General features: G+C 31.0%; 1 protein-coding gene across 3 annotated transcripts; it reads left to right on the forward strand.

Annotated features, from left to right (window-relative positions):
• Positions 1-1,372: 1,372 nt before the first annotated feature.
• On the forward strand, positions 1,373-15,835 carry LOC133197774 (uncharacterized). 3 transcript variants are annotated; one of them, XM_061333979.1, is made up of 13 exons: positions 1,373-1,641; positions 3,610-3,831; positions 5,545-5,743; positions 6,175-6,304; positions 9,142-9,256; positions 9,895-10,080; positions 10,247-10,315; positions 10,439-10,674; positions 13,158-13,378; positions 13,696-13,799; positions 13,957-14,013; positions 15,054-15,119; positions 15,352-15,835. In XM_061333979.1, the coding sequence occupies exons 1-13, from the start codon at positions 1,434-1,436 to the stop codon at positions 15,684-15,686; spliced, it is 2,148 nt and encodes a 715-aa protein (XP_061189963.1). In that variant the 5' UTR covers positions 1,373-1,433; the 3' UTR covers positions 15,687-15,835. The 3 variants fall into 3 exon arrangements, with proteins under 3 accessions (XP_061189963.1, XP_061189964.1, XP_061189965.1); XM_061333980.1 differs by having other exon boundaries at positions 13,985-14,013; XM_061333981.1 differs by lacking the exon at positions 13,957-14,013.
• The last annotated feature ends 1,372 nt before the right edge of the window (positions 15,836-17,207 follow it).

Here is a 17,207-nt window from a genome sequence, read left to right on the forward strand (position 1 = left end):
AAAAGTAGGTCAAACACCAAGGTCAAAGGTCAAAGTTGTTGGTATCCAAAGGAAGGTCTTGTCACAAGGATTATATATTTGAAGTATGGAAGCCCTAGCACCAACCGTTCAAAAGTTAATGCCAAGGATAAAGTTTTCCAAAAGTAGGTCAAACACCAAGGTCAAAGGTCAAAGTTGTTGGTATCCAAAAGAAGGTCTTGTCACAAGCATTACATAATTATGTGAAGTATGAAAGCCCTAGCATCAACCGTTCAAAAGTTATGGCCAAGGTTAAAGATTTCTAAAAGTAGGTCAACTCGAAGGTCAAAGTCCAAGGGTCAAAGCTGTTGGTATCCAACAGAAGGTCTTGTTACGAAGAATACATATGTTAAGTATAAAAGCCCTAGAACAAACCCTTCAAAAGTTATGGCCAAGGTTAAAGTTTTTCGAAAGTAGGTTAAATTCATAGGTCAAGGGTCAAAGAATTTGATATACAAAGAAAGGTCTTGTCACAAGGATTACACATATGAAATATGGAAGCCCTAGCACCAACCATTTAAAAGTTATGGCCAAGGTTAAAGTTCGGTAAAATTTTGCAAAACTGGGTCAACTCCAAGGATAAGGTCAAAAATGGTGGTACTCAAAGAAAGGTATTGTCACAAGGAATACACATGTGAAATATGAAAGCCATATCTCCAACCAATCAAAAGTTATGGATAATGTTAAAGTTTTTGCGGACAAACAGACAGACAACCAGACAGACAGACGGACAGGGCAAAAACTTTATATCCCCGAATCTTCTATACGGGGGCATAAAAAATAAATACATGTAGATTAGAAATCTTAAAATCTAGGCATTAAATGCAAAGTCTTATTAACATATTTAATTTTTGTAAACATATGTAAAGGTGTAGACCTGTATGCATTGTTCACATATATACAGATTTATTAATGAAATTTTTACCTTTTATTTTAGATTTAAAAGTTCTGTCATGTAAATTTTGAATTTACTAGGTGGAGGTAAATGCAAAATTTACATGATAGTTCAGAAAAGAAACCTAATTGTTCTCTGAATCAGTAACAATTAACAGCGACCACTAGAATTGATTTCTGCCTGCTTAGTAAATCACACAGCAAAACTTCTTTTATTTCCAGCAATCTATTTGCTCTGTATCTTGTTAACATCCTATCATAATGTAAATGTATATCTTTTGAGGAAGAAGAATTGAAGTTTTAGAAAATTTTGAGAGGGCATCAAACTTTAATGACCTAGAGCTGTCATGTCATTGTAATGAATTACAACGCCTAATATGGAGGGCGTTAGAGTTTCTTAAATATACAGCGCATCAGTTTCTGGACAGTTCTTGTAGAAACGCTAAAGAATAAAACAAATGGCTCTCTCTTGAAACATTTCGCGGCGCAGTTTGTTTCAGACGACTCTTTGCTTTACCAAAATGCATTCTAAAAAAATTCTTTTGATTTTCTTGATTCTGAAATTTGTGGATGCTCAATTTCAGAAAAGCAAAGTGCATTTGGAAAAAATATCAAGTTTGTACATTCCGTCGCGTTATGATTCAAATGATTTTCCGAAGTTTAAACTCGGAAAACATGCAGCGGAACAGCTTGCCTACGATCCGGTGCAGAAGCTTTTGTATGTCACAGGTATTGCTATAATTTACTTACAACATTTCTCAGTAATTTTTGCAATTCCTTCTCATTTATTTTTAATAAGTACATATGGTAAAAATTAATTAATTAATTTTATAAACACATTGCATTTTTATGCATTGGCATGAAAATCTTATAATAGCCATCTTATTTTATTTACTATTTTCATTTTCTATTTGCAAACGTATTTTTTTTTTTATAATTCATGATACAATGTATTTGTTTGTTTAAAAGGATCATTTAATAAAAAAAAAGATTGAAAGGAGATGGGTGAACATGACGAGCGATAAGCCTATAGTGTGACAAACATGAAGATGAAAAATTAAATTTCTATTATATCAAAATTTTCCTTGATATTTCGTCTAACATTAAAATATACTTTATGTAAAATCTCTACAATTTGCAAAAATCCCTCAAAGATTGAAATTATTTGCCTGTGAAATATTAGACACACACTGAAGCGGGCAAAAAGAGTCATTTTCGCATACTATAACACTATTTTTCGATATGAGTGGGTCTTCGCTCCACCTTTTTGAAAGTTAATCCTCAAAGTTTGCATGAAAGTATACATTTTTTGGTTACCAAAAATATGGAGCAATGACCCACTATACCTTAAAAATATACTTTTATGACATAACATTCGCATCTTTTCGAGAAATACTTGAAGTCCATTAAGTCAAGGGTCATATCACAAACATGATTTAAATGCCACTGTTCGTCAGGACTTATGTAGTCCAGTGGTTAGCGTGCTAGTCTCGAAAGAAAATGATTCTCAGGATTTTTATTGCTAGGGTTCGAACCCCACGAATACCAAATTAATTTTTTTTAATAAAAGAATAAATTTTGCCGAGAAAATTTTCCACAGAAAAGTTTTGTTTATCACAATTACATAAAATCACAAACTGAACATGATTTTTATATTTCTGAAGCTACATGTATAGGCTTTCTGCTCGCTATGTTCGCCCATCTCCTTTCAATTGAAAAAAATATATGACAGAAAAAGAATGCATTTTAGTATTTTTTTTTCATTATATACAAAGTATACGTTATTGTTACCTTCTAAACTGTTGAACTTAGATATTAATTATGACTATTGTTGACTACAGAATTAATTCTTGCAGTGTTTCCATTGTGAAAGTACTGTCATATCGTTTTGCTGAAGTTTGTATTAAAAATAAAGCTCCGCAAGTTAATAGATAAATAAATAAATAAATATCGCAACCGAAAGTCAATTATACAAAATCATTAGTAAGACCAACAAAGACAATTTCATTTCATTGTTTCCATGTGTCAACGTTAAGAATATTTTCCCTAATTTGCAGTTAATTTGCACATAGCAAGAATACCATAATATTCCGAGTTTGATAAAGATTCGTTAAAGTTTGACATGGCAAGTAAAAGGTCAGCATTTCAAAGAAAAAATGCAAAAATTGTTCAGAAGGGACAAGTGCGACTGTTACATTATCACACAAAGACAAGCTGTATAGTGTGTATACAGCGTTAATATGATACTTTCAGTTTGTCAGTATAATTATATAAGAGTTCTAGACCATTCCCTTTAATTTGGACCCACTAGTCAGAACAAGGACCATGCTCTGCATTTTGCTTTATTTGTCGACGCAGATTTATTTATGTCATATTTGAAAACAATTTTGATTCAACTTTACAAAGATATCCTTATGTATACTTAGTCAACTCCCTCCCCTCCCAATACGTTGACCTTTATGCTCATAACTGCGAGTACAAGCATTACTTTTTACTTCGTTACATTTCATTACATTAATTACTTTGTTGTTACATTGCGCACTACTTCAAAGCGACCATAACAGCCAATATATAATAAATAGTCTTACCATTTAAAAATAACTCTTTCAATGCAAAATTGCAATATGAAAAATGAAAAAAAAAATGATTGAAAATGACTTTTTTGTTCTACTTTGCCACTTTTTATTTTTATTTCAGGCGAGGAGAGGCTTTCCGTTGTAGATTTGTCCAATCCAGACGACCCTCGAATAGTGTACCGGAAACAGTTTGATAAAATGGACCCAACAGATGTGGAATATTGCGGAAATCATGTATTTGTTACAGTCAACAACGACGATAATCCGGAAGAAGGGAGAGTCATGGTGTTCCGGACGTACAATAAACGACATAACACCATGCCCATTGTACTTAATATTGTTGGTAAGGCTTTACAGTAAGACCCGTTCCTCAAATATCTGTTTTGTTTTTTCTTGTAATATATAAGAAATATTCATAATATTAACATTATCTTGTGCTTTTTAAACTGTTTTTAAAATGTCTTAGAAATACATAAAAATGTGATATTGACAATTTAAGTGATTTCAGATAGGATTATATAGGAAACACTACCCTCTGGTATCTTGCACAAATGCCCGGTAAGGTACCTCAATTTTTTGTGTAGAAAGTTGTTAAAGTTGCAGTATTTCAATGACAAATTCTTGGGGGGAATTATATATAATATTGAGGAACGTGTCGTCTGATCTTAAGGTGCTCAATGGATGTTAACCAGTCTTTGGCAATCAGCAATTTGCGTTATGCAATAAAGCATTTGTTAGAGACGACTAGAAATTAATATTGTTAATTTTTTTTGTTTTATGATAGACTTCAGAGTTTCATACAAGTATTCTTAGAGAGAAAGGTAATAAAACGGTCCTGGTGAAATTATTCTACTTGCCAAAATAAAAACCTGGCTTAAATTAAGATTTATATTGTGTATCAAAAACATTTTTTAAGGAAAGATACAAATGAAAAATTTGTCTGAATTTTAATTAACAATGCTTGTATATGTCAGTTTTTGAGAATCACACGTCACCAGCATGCATACATGAAGTACTTCAAGAAGGATTTGACAAATGTAATGCAAATAACTAATTTGCTGACATTTCATCTTTGTTACAGAATGATATTTATGAACATAATTAGTAATGGTGGGATCATAAAAAGTTAATAAATGCTGTGACACCTTGTTGTCTGTAATAAATTCACTATTAGTTACCTACAATTTCGAAACGAGTAATTGTAAAGAGAGTGTACATGTAATAATAATTTTTGTTGTTGTTGTTGAAGTTCAGGGCTCGTTAAGACAAAAACTGGTCGTACAGAAAGATCTTTGTCCTGTCTTGACCCAATTATTTGCCTGATATGCATACTCTTTGCTAATGAATACATGTAATTAGCAATTTTGTCACTGAGGAATTTGGTAAAATCCTCATTTTCTTAACTGCCTGATTGTCAGACATTTTTATTTGAGAATGCGTGTTGCAAACCTACTTTGATATCACTTATTTCTGTAGTGATTTAATTTGCGTTTTTTCGAAGTGAGAGAGGCACATGAATTTATGTCCACCACGAAGTGTAATTTTTCACATATATTATACTCAACAATTTCTTCATCCACGAAATCAAATCCCCAGGAACCCATTTCCCCCACAAATTCGACCCCACGATAATATGTGATTTTACAGTATATCATGATCATTAATCTGAATGTAAAAAGCATCATTTTAAATTTTTAACATAATCTGTTTGTTCAGTAAATGTTCCAGTATTAGCTTCACTTCTTTAAGTTTACGTGTTGATGTTTAGATATTTTGATAGCTATTCATACATCTCCCTTCTGACTCTTTTCATCCAAATTGCTGACATCCTTGGACCAAGTGTATTTTAATACCCAGAGATTACTTGGGATTCAAAGGAAATATTTAGTAAAAATTAAAGAACTTCGATACTTTATAAAATGTTCTAAATGCAGGTTCCCAAATTCAAGAATACACCTCCTCCCAGCGAAGGATGCAGATTTTATTTTTGCTAAAAAAAAAAAATCTGCGTATCTATGCAATACAATGTACAAAAAAGTTAGCATTTTGATTTCAGCTGGCCCGTCCCCTAATTCATTGCTTCCTACCTCCAACTGTCAGACAATATTGGTGGCACTAGAGGGGGATCCGTTTGCCAGGGGAGGCAACCTCATTGACCCAGAAGGTGGCATTGGGGTACTCAAGTTCCCATCCAATTTCATCTCCGAGAATACATACAATTACAAAATTCTGGATTTTGGAAAATTTAACAAGAAGTAAAGTCTTTTCATTCTCTTTAAGTGTAAAATTGAAACAATTAAGTGTACATTATTTTATTTTTATTTATCTATTTATTTTGGCTTTTTGTCTCTGAGATGGCATGTTACACAATATTTACTATGGTTTAGCAGTTTTTATTAATTATGTAAATGTATAAATTAGAGGACAAGATAAAACTTGATGTCAGTTAAAGTCATTCAAAAGGTTAAAGATTTCAATTTGACAAAACATTTTTTAGATTGTTTTTTATTCATTGATTACCTAGAGTGTAAAAAAAAAACAACAACGTTCCATTAGATGTAGTAATAAATTTATATCGCATTTTCTAATCTATATGCAAAAATTATTTTTCAAAATTTCTCTTTATATTATTTAAAGTTTATATTTAAATCAATTAAATTTTGAAGTTTATTCATTGTTTTTGAAGATATTCATTATTAGCAAGGAGTGGTGTGCGTTTCGTTTACAAGGAAAACGGCAATACTTTCGCACAGGACCTTGAACCGGAACAAATTACCCTGAGTGCTGACGAAAAAAAAGCGTATGTTACCTTGCAGGTAATTTGCATCTTGTACATTTTTTTTCTCGAATTAATGTAACTCTTTTTTAACAAACTTTCTGTTATGTTATATAGAGTACAAATTAAATTAAGATTTATTTTCCTCCTAGTCATTTTGGTACAACAACAACCATCTATATACAGTTTCCTTTTGCAATTATCATATGATTAATTACACCTGTCTTGATAACGGCTGACCACCTTAAGTTAACTTTGAATTGAAGCATGAATATTTCTGCGCAGAATTCTAATCTGATGCAAGACTATTATGTAATGTGTTATAAAAACAAAAAAGCTTGTCATTTGCTAAATATAAGTATTTTTTGTGAACTAAGTGCATAATTTATTTTAATTTTTCTGTTAATTTTTTTTAGAAAGATATGAACGTAACAAAGCCTAAATGCAATTTGTGAAAAATGCGATTTCTTTCTTTAAAGGATATCCGCTCCTCAGCCAGGAACGATAACTCTTAAAATCATTATATTTGAATTTAAAAAAATCTCAAAATAAAACTTGAAAGCTTTCAAGCTGGTTCAAGATTCTTTGAAGTCTTAGAAACGGCCTTGTAAAAGTTGACATTTGTACCCACAAAAGAACAAAGATAAATACATTTTTAAAGAAATCGAATATCCTTTAATCTAGCCTTTGATATCAACGTTTATTAGCATGATATGAAATTATGAATAACATGTGATATCTTGCAATGATAGCACAAGCTTTTTACACTAAGTATTACATGTACATAATTGAAACATTTTACACTAAGTATTAAATGTACATAATAATTGAAACTTTTTACACTAAGTATTACATGAACATAATAATTGAAACTTTTTACACTAAGTATTACATGTACATAATAATAGAAACTTTTTACACTAAGAATTACATGTACATAATAATTGAAACGTTTTACACTAAGTATTAAATGTACATAATAATTGAAACTTTTTACACTAAGTATTACATGTACATAATAATTGAAACTTTTTACACTAAGTATTACATGTGCATAATAATTGAAACTTTTTACACTTAATATTACATGTACATAATAATTGAAACTTTTTACACTAAGTATTACATGTACATTATAATTGAAACTTTTTACACTAAGTATTAAATGTACATAATAATTGAAACTTTTTACACTAAGTATTACATGTACATAATAATTGAAACTTTTTACACTAAGTATTACATGTACATAATAATTGAAACTTTTTACACTTAATATTACATGTACATAATAATTGAAATTTTTTACACTAAGTATTACATGTACATTATAATTGAAACTTTTTACACTAAGTATTACATGTGCATAATAATTGAAACTTTTTACACTTAATATTACATGTACATAATAATTGAAACTTTTTACACTAAGTATTACATGTACATTATAATTGAAACTTTTTACACTAAGTATTAAATGTACATAATAATTGAAGTAAATAGAACTAAAGTACGGCCGTATTAAAAAAAAACGTGCAATTGTCTCTAAATGCCTGGATACTTACATGTATAGTTTTTTTATCCTGAAATATATCTGTTGATCAATTTTCATTGATCAACAGAGCAGGCTGTTTTATTAAATTTTCTGAAAACATATTTGAGATTTGATAATTTTCTCTATATAATTGTATTAACTTTAATGATGAACTTTGAAGAAATACTAATGGTAGATACACATTACTTTGAGAATTCAGAGACATTTTTGTGATTATTTTCAATTACTCAGCTCCTGACTTCGATCGGACTACCTTAACTAGCTAATTACAACTACAGCTACAATAAAAAAAAAACTCAACTACTCAATGGGATCTTTATACTAAACAAATATCACTTCTAAAGTGAGAGAGGCACATATTTTACTTTTAAACTAATAAAATAAATAAAAATCTACAGTTTATCAATTTCTAATCAATTCAAGCATTCTTAACATTTTTATAGGGGAAGATAAATTAATTGAACACCTCATCTGTTTTTCCCCACTTGGGTGAGCAATAGTGTTTTCCGTTCATCAAAACTTTGTTGACTTTGAACATTTTTCCTGGTGGGAAAAAGTCAGGCACCCTATATGTTGAAAAAGATTTTAGTGTTGTCATATAGGACGAATCTTAGCAACCGGTTACTCGCTTTCTTTTTCAATCGAGTATCTTATTTGTAAAGTCTTTAGATTTTCAATATTTATCTTATCCTTTACTTATCAGTATATCTAAAGTACAGTACAAATGCATTCCCTATAAGCATACAATATTTACATTTACAAACACACACAATATCTCTGTCAAATAAGTTTGCTTAACATTTATTGTTTGTGATCGAGATGAATTCATTTACTCCGAAATGGGTCATTTTCGGGGTGTATATGTTCATCGCTGGTTTCATATTTTGTTTCAGTCTGAGGTACTTCAGCATAACTAATGTTCCCATCCCTGTATTCTATTTCACACATGACCTAAAATCAACCGTTCTTATAATATATTTCCGTACTTTTGATATCTTCAATTTTTTTAATCCAAATAAACTGCTGATCATGCCGCACAGGTTTAGTTGAGGTAGTTATAACTCAGGTCTTCAAAACTTGTACATGTATAAGCCTTAGCAATCAAAGCATCAGTTAGAAAGACTCACAGATATTGTCACATTGTGGTCAGGACCGTGCTTCTATGACCCCCCTCCCTTAAATAGATTTCTTTTAATTTTCTATATTTTTATTCACTTACCACTTCATCATCATGTTTCTGTTTATAAATCACATGAAAATTACAAGCCAGATGCAAATGAACCCCCATTGTAATTAAAATTTGATCCATTTTAACATTTTAGGAAAATAATGCAATTGCAGAGGTTGACCTGGTCACAGATTCTATAACTCAAATACATGGGCTTGGATTTAAAGACTGGAAAAAATACAAGCTGGACCCTAGTGACAGTGATGGAGGTAATACCCAAATAATTCAAGAATAGAAACAACACCTCCCTTTAATAACTCTTATAATGTTTTGCAGAAAAAAAATTGTAGAATAAAATGACTGGAAAACAAATTCCCAACTCATAACTCATGCACAGAACAAACTACAATATGCCTTACCGTATTATGATATTTTTTGCATTTTGGTTCTTCTTATGATAGTCTTCTAAAAAAGGAAAAATATATATAGTATATATTATTTTATTACAATTTTCGGTTGGACCATCCTTAAAAAATTGTTTGTTTGGAATTGCCGCCTGGGAGGTTTCAGACCCTGGAGGGAGGGAGTGAAATTATTTTTTTTTTTCAAAATTAAATCAAAAATTGATGATAAAAATCTCAATAAGGAATGAACACATTATTTTCTGCCTTTTTGCAAAGGGTATCTCCCATCAACCAGGAACCCAGTTTTGCTTAGATCCTACACTTATTGATTGGGTGGCACATGTGGTAACACATCAAGGATTGAATAAAAAATCTTATTTTTGGTCAATAAAATTTTTTCCAGGAGGGGCCATTTCAATGAGGCGGGAGGCAATTCCAAACAAACAATAATTTTATTTTGGCCTTGTTGAAAATAACACACAAATTAATACTTTCCAATATAGGTATCAACATGTATTCTTACCCGGTTTACGGTATATACCAGCCGAACGCCATAAAAACTGTGACAGTTGGGAGGAGGGAGTTTCTTGTGACAGCCGATGAAGGAGACAGCAAGGATTACTCCGGAAAGAAGCTGACAACTCCGGGATTTAACGAAGTTAAAAGAGTAAAAGATATCGTCCTTTCAGGTATAAAAGATGTTACATACTACAATGTTATTTTTCTAATGCAGAGGACGTAACAATATAATTAATTTTATGATTCTGCAAATTTGTAAAATATATTAATTTTATAAAATAACACGCTTTTATTATTTTGAGAATAATTCTTATCATAATTTTTTTTGTTTTAAAGATAAATCTGAAGTTTTACAATGGGCCAACCAACGAAAAATACCGAATATACAGAACGATGCCTTATTAGGTAATCATCCAAGACTCGTCAAATAAAATCTAGTAAATAAGATCATCTTTAGTCCCTATACCATTACGAAAGTCAAACTTTTTTAATTTAGGGGGTTTATTTCCCCTAATTTGAACATTACAGGCAAGCTACAGATCACCACTGAAAATGGACGGCTTAAAGATGGCACTTTCGACAAACTCTATACTTTCGGTGGGCGTGGTTTCTCTGTGCTGAGATCAGATTCAATGAATCGAGTGTTCGATAGCGGCTCGAGTGTTGAGGAATCACATGCATTACAGTTTCCCAAACTGTTTAATTCCTATGTCAAGTCATCTGCAAATATAACAGACACTTTTGATACACGTTCTGATAATAAGGTATGATACAGCAAGGGTGTTCAACATTATGGCAGTTATGCTAGTATAAATACACTCCTGTATTAAAACGAGGAGCAAACATTCATTAAGACTGTAAATGTATGCCAAAAGGTCCATATATGCCAGGATAAAATAAAACGCATCAAACTAAACTTTTCAGGTACAAAAATTTATTTTTTATTTTAATATAAGGTGAAAAAGAAGAAAAATTCCTAGGCATGCAATTCGAAGAAGATTGTTTTGAGAAAAGCTGTATCAATATTCGACAATTCGTTTTCTTCCTGGCACAAAATTTTAAGCCATAGAGTATACAATGTTAAAAAAAGGAAAATTTCAGCTGAAAATAAGCACATGCATTAGATATTATATCAATAATTTTTGTAAATTAGAGGTATCATGTAAAGGGTCCCAGAATCAGGGAGCCCAAATCTTTCAAATGGCGACAGAACTTTCATTTCTAATATGAATTCCGTCGAGGAGTATACTAGACATTGGGCTATATATAAAAAGTGTGATTTACCGTGCCTACACTGGATTCCAAAACTTCATAAAAATTCTTACAAACAAATTAGGGTCCAGTTTCAACCAAGCCCTATTCCTACTCCTCGCCAAAAGGTTAACTGCTGCGAAGGAGAAACTTCAGATGTATTGTGCTACAACATATTCAAGAGGTGGTGTAAATCAAATATATATTCTAAAATAAATCTAAAGAACTTTGAGAAAATTTAAAATCTCAAAATTTTTCAAATATCAATAGCATCAAAACATACGTCTTTTATACAACCCTTCCTCACAGTATATTAAAGAGTAGGGATTTATTGCTTCTTCAATAGAAATGGGACTCGTAAACTACTACAAATTACTACAAAAAACATTCTGATTCTATTTACAAGACCCTGAAGTTGATTTTAAAAAGATGCTGGAGTTCCTCATTGACAATTTTTTTATGTAGTCTTTGGAGACCAGATCTTCCAACAATATGTTGGAATTTCGATGGGCACTATTGTGCTTCTTTATTAGCCGACATGTTTTTATATTTCTATGAAGATTTATTTAAAAACTTCTACAAAAGACGAAGGAAACTCCTGTTGTGGCATTCAACTCAACATTTATATATATATCGACATTTTTTTTTTATCAATTAACAATTGAACCAATTACTTTCATTCATATCCGGACTCGATACTAGTACATGTATACCCAGTGAACTCGAAATAAAAGACACTACTTACATATGTTGACTCGATATATCCCAGTGAACTCAAAATAAAAGACACTACAGAGTCTGCCACATCTGTTTTATATTTGGATGTTTTACTAACTATAGACGATAATGGCCAATCAATAGCTAAACTGTTTGACAAAGAGGATGACTTCAGCCTTTCACTTGTGTTCCCTAATTCCAACATTACTTGAATATTGTGTTTGTTTCCCAGCTTATTCATTACGCAAGAGCATGCTCTAAGTACGATCAATTTTTAAACCGAGGCAAGCCACTGACAAATGAGTTTATGTTACAAGGATTCAACAAGCCCGTTTAAAGTCAGCTTTTCGCAAATTCTACGGTCGTTATAATGATCTTGTTTGTAAAACAACCTATCGTTGGGTCGTATTTTATCTGACATCTCATACCTTTTCTTAGGTCATTGCTATTATACTAAATTTGACCTCGGAGTACTCCGTTTACCTGATCAACACATAGGGGTCATAGCGGGTGTGACAGGTCGACAGGGGATGCTTACTCCTTCTAGGCACCTGATCTGATGTTTCCAGTGGTCCGTGTTTTTGCCCTGTTTACTGTATTTACTGTTTACTGTCTTCTCTACTGTATTTATAAGATGGATCACTGTTCGTTATCTTCACCTCTTACATGTTTAATTTTTACGTTAAAACTGAAATATTTGAAAATTGTTAGGCCATTGTCTAAAGCTTTCGCCGTTTGTCCGATCATGACAAAGAGCACACGGCGGGTGTGACCAATCGACCAGGGGATGCTTTCTCCTCCATGCCACTTGATCCCACCTCTGATGTTTTAGAAAAAGGTCTGTGTTTCTTCTGCTCCAAATTTGCATTGTTTCAAGGGACTTTTGAGCTTGATTATTGTTCGTTATCTTCATATTTCACAGTATACAACGTCAAACTTAACAGAAACTCGTACTCTGAAATCATGAATTGTGTTTTCTTGGCCGACCCCAGTATCAGCTATATTATTTATCTTGCATTGTAACGAACATTGCCTTTTTTCTTTGTATGAATTCATGCTACAAAGGATCATTGATAGAATAAAATTGAACAAAGATCCAAATGAGGATTAGTGAGTAGTTGTCAAAATATATCCGTGATCGCCAAACATATATTGGTAATAATGTCAAAAGTAAGTCGGAGAGAGAGAGTGTTTCAACCAATTATCTCCTCTATAATCCCTTTTGAAAAAGGGAGATCAATCTTAAATTATGTGTATTAACTTTTCTTTTAATTTTAAGGGACCGGAGAGTGAAAGCCTAGAGGTTGCCTATGACGGTCCACGAGCCATCGTTTTCGTTGGGAACGAAAGACCTGGATCCATTAGTATCTACTCATTCAACAACGACATGAGTGGGGGCACCCTGGAGAGTATATATAGTGGGATTTGGACATTGAATGGGACGTGGGGAGAAGCATTTTCTCAGGGATATATAAGCGACCTGGATCCAGAGAATATCAAGTGCGTAATGAATCAGTTTTGTAACTATTGTTATATAAAATATTCTGACAAACCAGTATCCGCTAGAGATTGGTTGGGTTAAACTTTTAGGAAAAAGGAAGTTGGGAGGCATGGATTAATTTAAAAATGCACATTAATTAATTAAATGCTTTCCTTAACTGTTCTGATACCTAATTTGTTTTATTTTTTCGACGTTAATGATAAGCACATAAAAAGTCATATAAAAGCAAACCTGTAACTGTAAAAATAAAATTGTACTTAAATAACATGAAACGTACAAAAGAATTTTTCAATGCAAATGTTTTGAATATTATTAGATACCTTTCCCCGAACCATAGTCCTAACGGCCAGCCCATGTTGCTTGTTGCTGGATCTGAATCAGGAACTGTTTCTCTCTTCAATGTCAAAGGCATGCGCAGTCGTAAGTGTGCTGAAATTTGCAAGTCAGTTACTAAGCTATGAAAACATCTTGTCAAATTCTTTCAAAAATTGTCCACTTATATATGTACAAAATTAATTAGATTATTTAAAGTTTATCTAAAAAGAAACTTCAGAAATGTTTCTTTTTAATTTGTAAGCTTTACCAAATCCACAAGTCAATTATAGGGTTCAAGTCAAGCCTCTCAGAAGTGAACGTAAGTATTTTGGAGAGATGGTCATTGTATAAAAATAATAATATAAGCTACATATCAAAGAATGTTTCCTGTTGATATTACAGAATAAACATATACATTCACGAAATGACAAAAATTATATTGCAATTAAATATCTAGCATTAATTCATTATATATGTAGTCAGTTGTTTCTAACATTATACTTAGTACAATAATGAAAATAATATTTGCACGTAAGTGTTTGTTAAAATTATTAAATTTATATATTAACAGATGAAAATGAAATTAATAATATTTGCACATAAATAACATATTTTTAAATTTTACATGTAGTTTATTAATATATATAAAATGTGATGGATTAGTGTTTGGATGTATACAGATTTTGAATATATGTAGTGGACAAAGAAGTTAAGGATTACAGAATTAAATTCATGTTATTGCATTCTCCGTTCTTATGGTTTCTCATCTGGTACAGCATCTTTAAAGGAAAAAATATAGTCAAAAACTCCTCACTTATTGAACTGTGATGATAAAATTAAAAAAAAAATGTATCCCATAATTTGTTATTCTGAACATGCTATTTTTAAGCCCCTAAATTTTGCTTCAGAAATGAAGTGCTTGATGTAGAATGGTTTTTATACCATCTTTATATACCGATATTTATGTATTTTGAATTTGTAAATTCATAATGTAATATGATTCTGTAAACAATATCATTTACGTAGTAGCAATGAAAAATGTTTTGTTTGAATTGTTTCAAATGAATTCAGTCACTACAAAAGTTCGTTTCAAAAGAAAGTGATCCTTTACTTTTTTGTCCAGTATATTTATATAAAAATTTCATTTATAAATAGATATGACAAATATATACTCAAAAATACAATATTGGTAATAACAGCTAGTTATCAAACAAGATCTAATGTGAAAATATTCATTAAATATGTGGGGAAAACTGATGGTCAAATATCTAATTTCTCGATGTATTAAATTTAATTTATGACTCGGTACGAGTTGAAAGTACTGATATCATGAGAAAAAGACATTTTCTTGGATTTTAGCCCTTAAAGAAACATCAACCACAGAAATTGCAGCCACAAAAACCATTTCCAACAACGGGGCCAAAGGTATGATATTTGTATCATTATTTTTATTTCCACTCAGTGGCTTTTTATTTCATTTCTACAATATCGCCGATGTTGTTCTAGCGGACAATAAAAATTACATTACTTTTAGATAGAACTGCAGAAATGGAAGAAAATATATGCTTATGTTGTATCTCTCTCAGAAATATTCTACTTCTAAAATTTAGGACAATTATTTTACAATCCTATCTTTATGCTTCCTTTTCTCATACAGGAAACAAACAAATTACCAAGAAACGCAATAAATCTAACAGAAAGCAAAGGAGGAATATTCAGCGGAAAACCAAAAGGAACGTTAAAAGGAATAATAAAAACTCCCCCAACAAACGGGGTAGAAAACTCTCTCGGAAAACCAAAACAAAGGGTAAATTTTCTAGGAAAACCAAAACGACAGCAAAAAAGAAAAAATCAAAGAAAACAAAATCAAGGCAAAAATCTAAGACGAAAACCTCAAAAAGGAAAAAGTCTTCAAAATCGAAGAAACAGAAACGTTCGTCAAAATCGAAGGGGAAGAAAAGGTCGAGTAAAAAGTCGAAATCAAAAGTCTAGAGGTCAGATTTGAAGGCCAACTTTAACTTTTCATTGACTGTCAAAATGCAAATTAAGATTACATTTTGGAAATTTGTGAATGTTTTCATATGCATTAATTTGTCTAATTAGTAGAACATGTAATAAAACATTACTCGTTTCGTCTGTAATGGTTTGTCTGAGTTGTATATTAAGGAGGTTGGATCCTGCCATCAAAAGTAATGAGAATTTTTTATCAAGTATATTTTTTAGAAATTATACACATAGCTTTATTAAAAATCGAAACAAAAAATGGGGGTCAATGCGCTTCTTTTGGCGCTACAGAGCATTTAGTTTGACCTTTTTGCACTGTAAATACGTCTTACACATAAATCAATTTTTAAAGTTTCTACTCCAATAATTTTTGTTCAAATAAATAATGGGGACAAAAACGGTCTTATTTCATCTTAAATAGACACATTAAAATTTGTGACAATGAAGAAATTTTCAAATTACTCCGCATGTTCAATTATTTGACCTTTTTGCACTCAAACATTTTCATTTTTCTGGGATTAAAAATTTAACAAGCAAAAAAATCATTTGAAAGTAATGACATTTTACTGAATTTAAGAAGAATGGTTAAAAGTATCGTATATATTCAGAAAAGAAAATCAAAAGTGGGGGTCTGTGATGTTAATTTTTAGATATTACTAAAACAGTGCTAATTTTAAGCTTAAATTAGGGCTATTTTTTTTCTTCATGTTCACAATATATTTGCTATATTTATCATATATGATGATAGAATTCATGACAGTTTATTTAATAGATAATTTAGGACCAATATAAAACAGTCCAATGCACAAAATAACTCTGTGTGCAGACTGCATGTAAAAATAGGAATCCAAACTTAGCATACTTTAAATACTTCGAAAGAGAAAAAATGATCATTTTCTTCTAAAAAACCTTCCGCCACAAAATATAGTTCCTCACTTAATGCTTTTAGTATGGAATTTAATCATGGAGTTTTAACTGAATATAGTTAAAGTGGCATCGTAGAATTCAAATTTATTGTAAGAATTAAAACATTATGCAGAGTTTTTGAAATATAGGTTAAGATAAATATTTGCTCAAAAGCTCAGGAGCGAACCTCGTTAAGGAATGTATGCATATAATTTACTTGTAGTTAAAGTTAAACATAGGAAACCCTAGTAAATGTTTTGTAGCAAAAAGGATAGTAAGCTTTTGTCATAGGGTGGGAAGAAATCGGTTATATATATATATATATATATATATATATATATATATATATATATATATATATATATATATATATATATATATATATATATATATATATATATATATAAAAGGGATGGCAATCGAATACAGAATTGCTAATCGGTTAACCGCAACAACACGTTCCGACCGATTAACCGGTTAATCGTATAAAACTACACATTTTCTTGACTTTTTTCAAGTAGATCTATTCCTACGCACAAGAAGACTTAAAAACAATGTTAGAAGTTTAAAAAAAACATTCTATTTGTCTTTATTCTTGATCAG

The sequence above is a fragment of the Saccostrea echinata genome, unplaced genomic scaffold (assembly GCF_033153115.1).
Source record: "Saccostrea echinata isolate AGI-Se365-2 ecotype Australia unplaced genomic scaffold, CSIRO_AGI_Sech_v1 ptg000030l, whole genome shotgun sequence".
Classification (NCBI taxonomy): domain Eukaryota; kingdom Metazoa; phylum Mollusca; class Bivalvia; order Ostreida; family Ostreidae; genus Saccostrea; species Saccostrea echinata.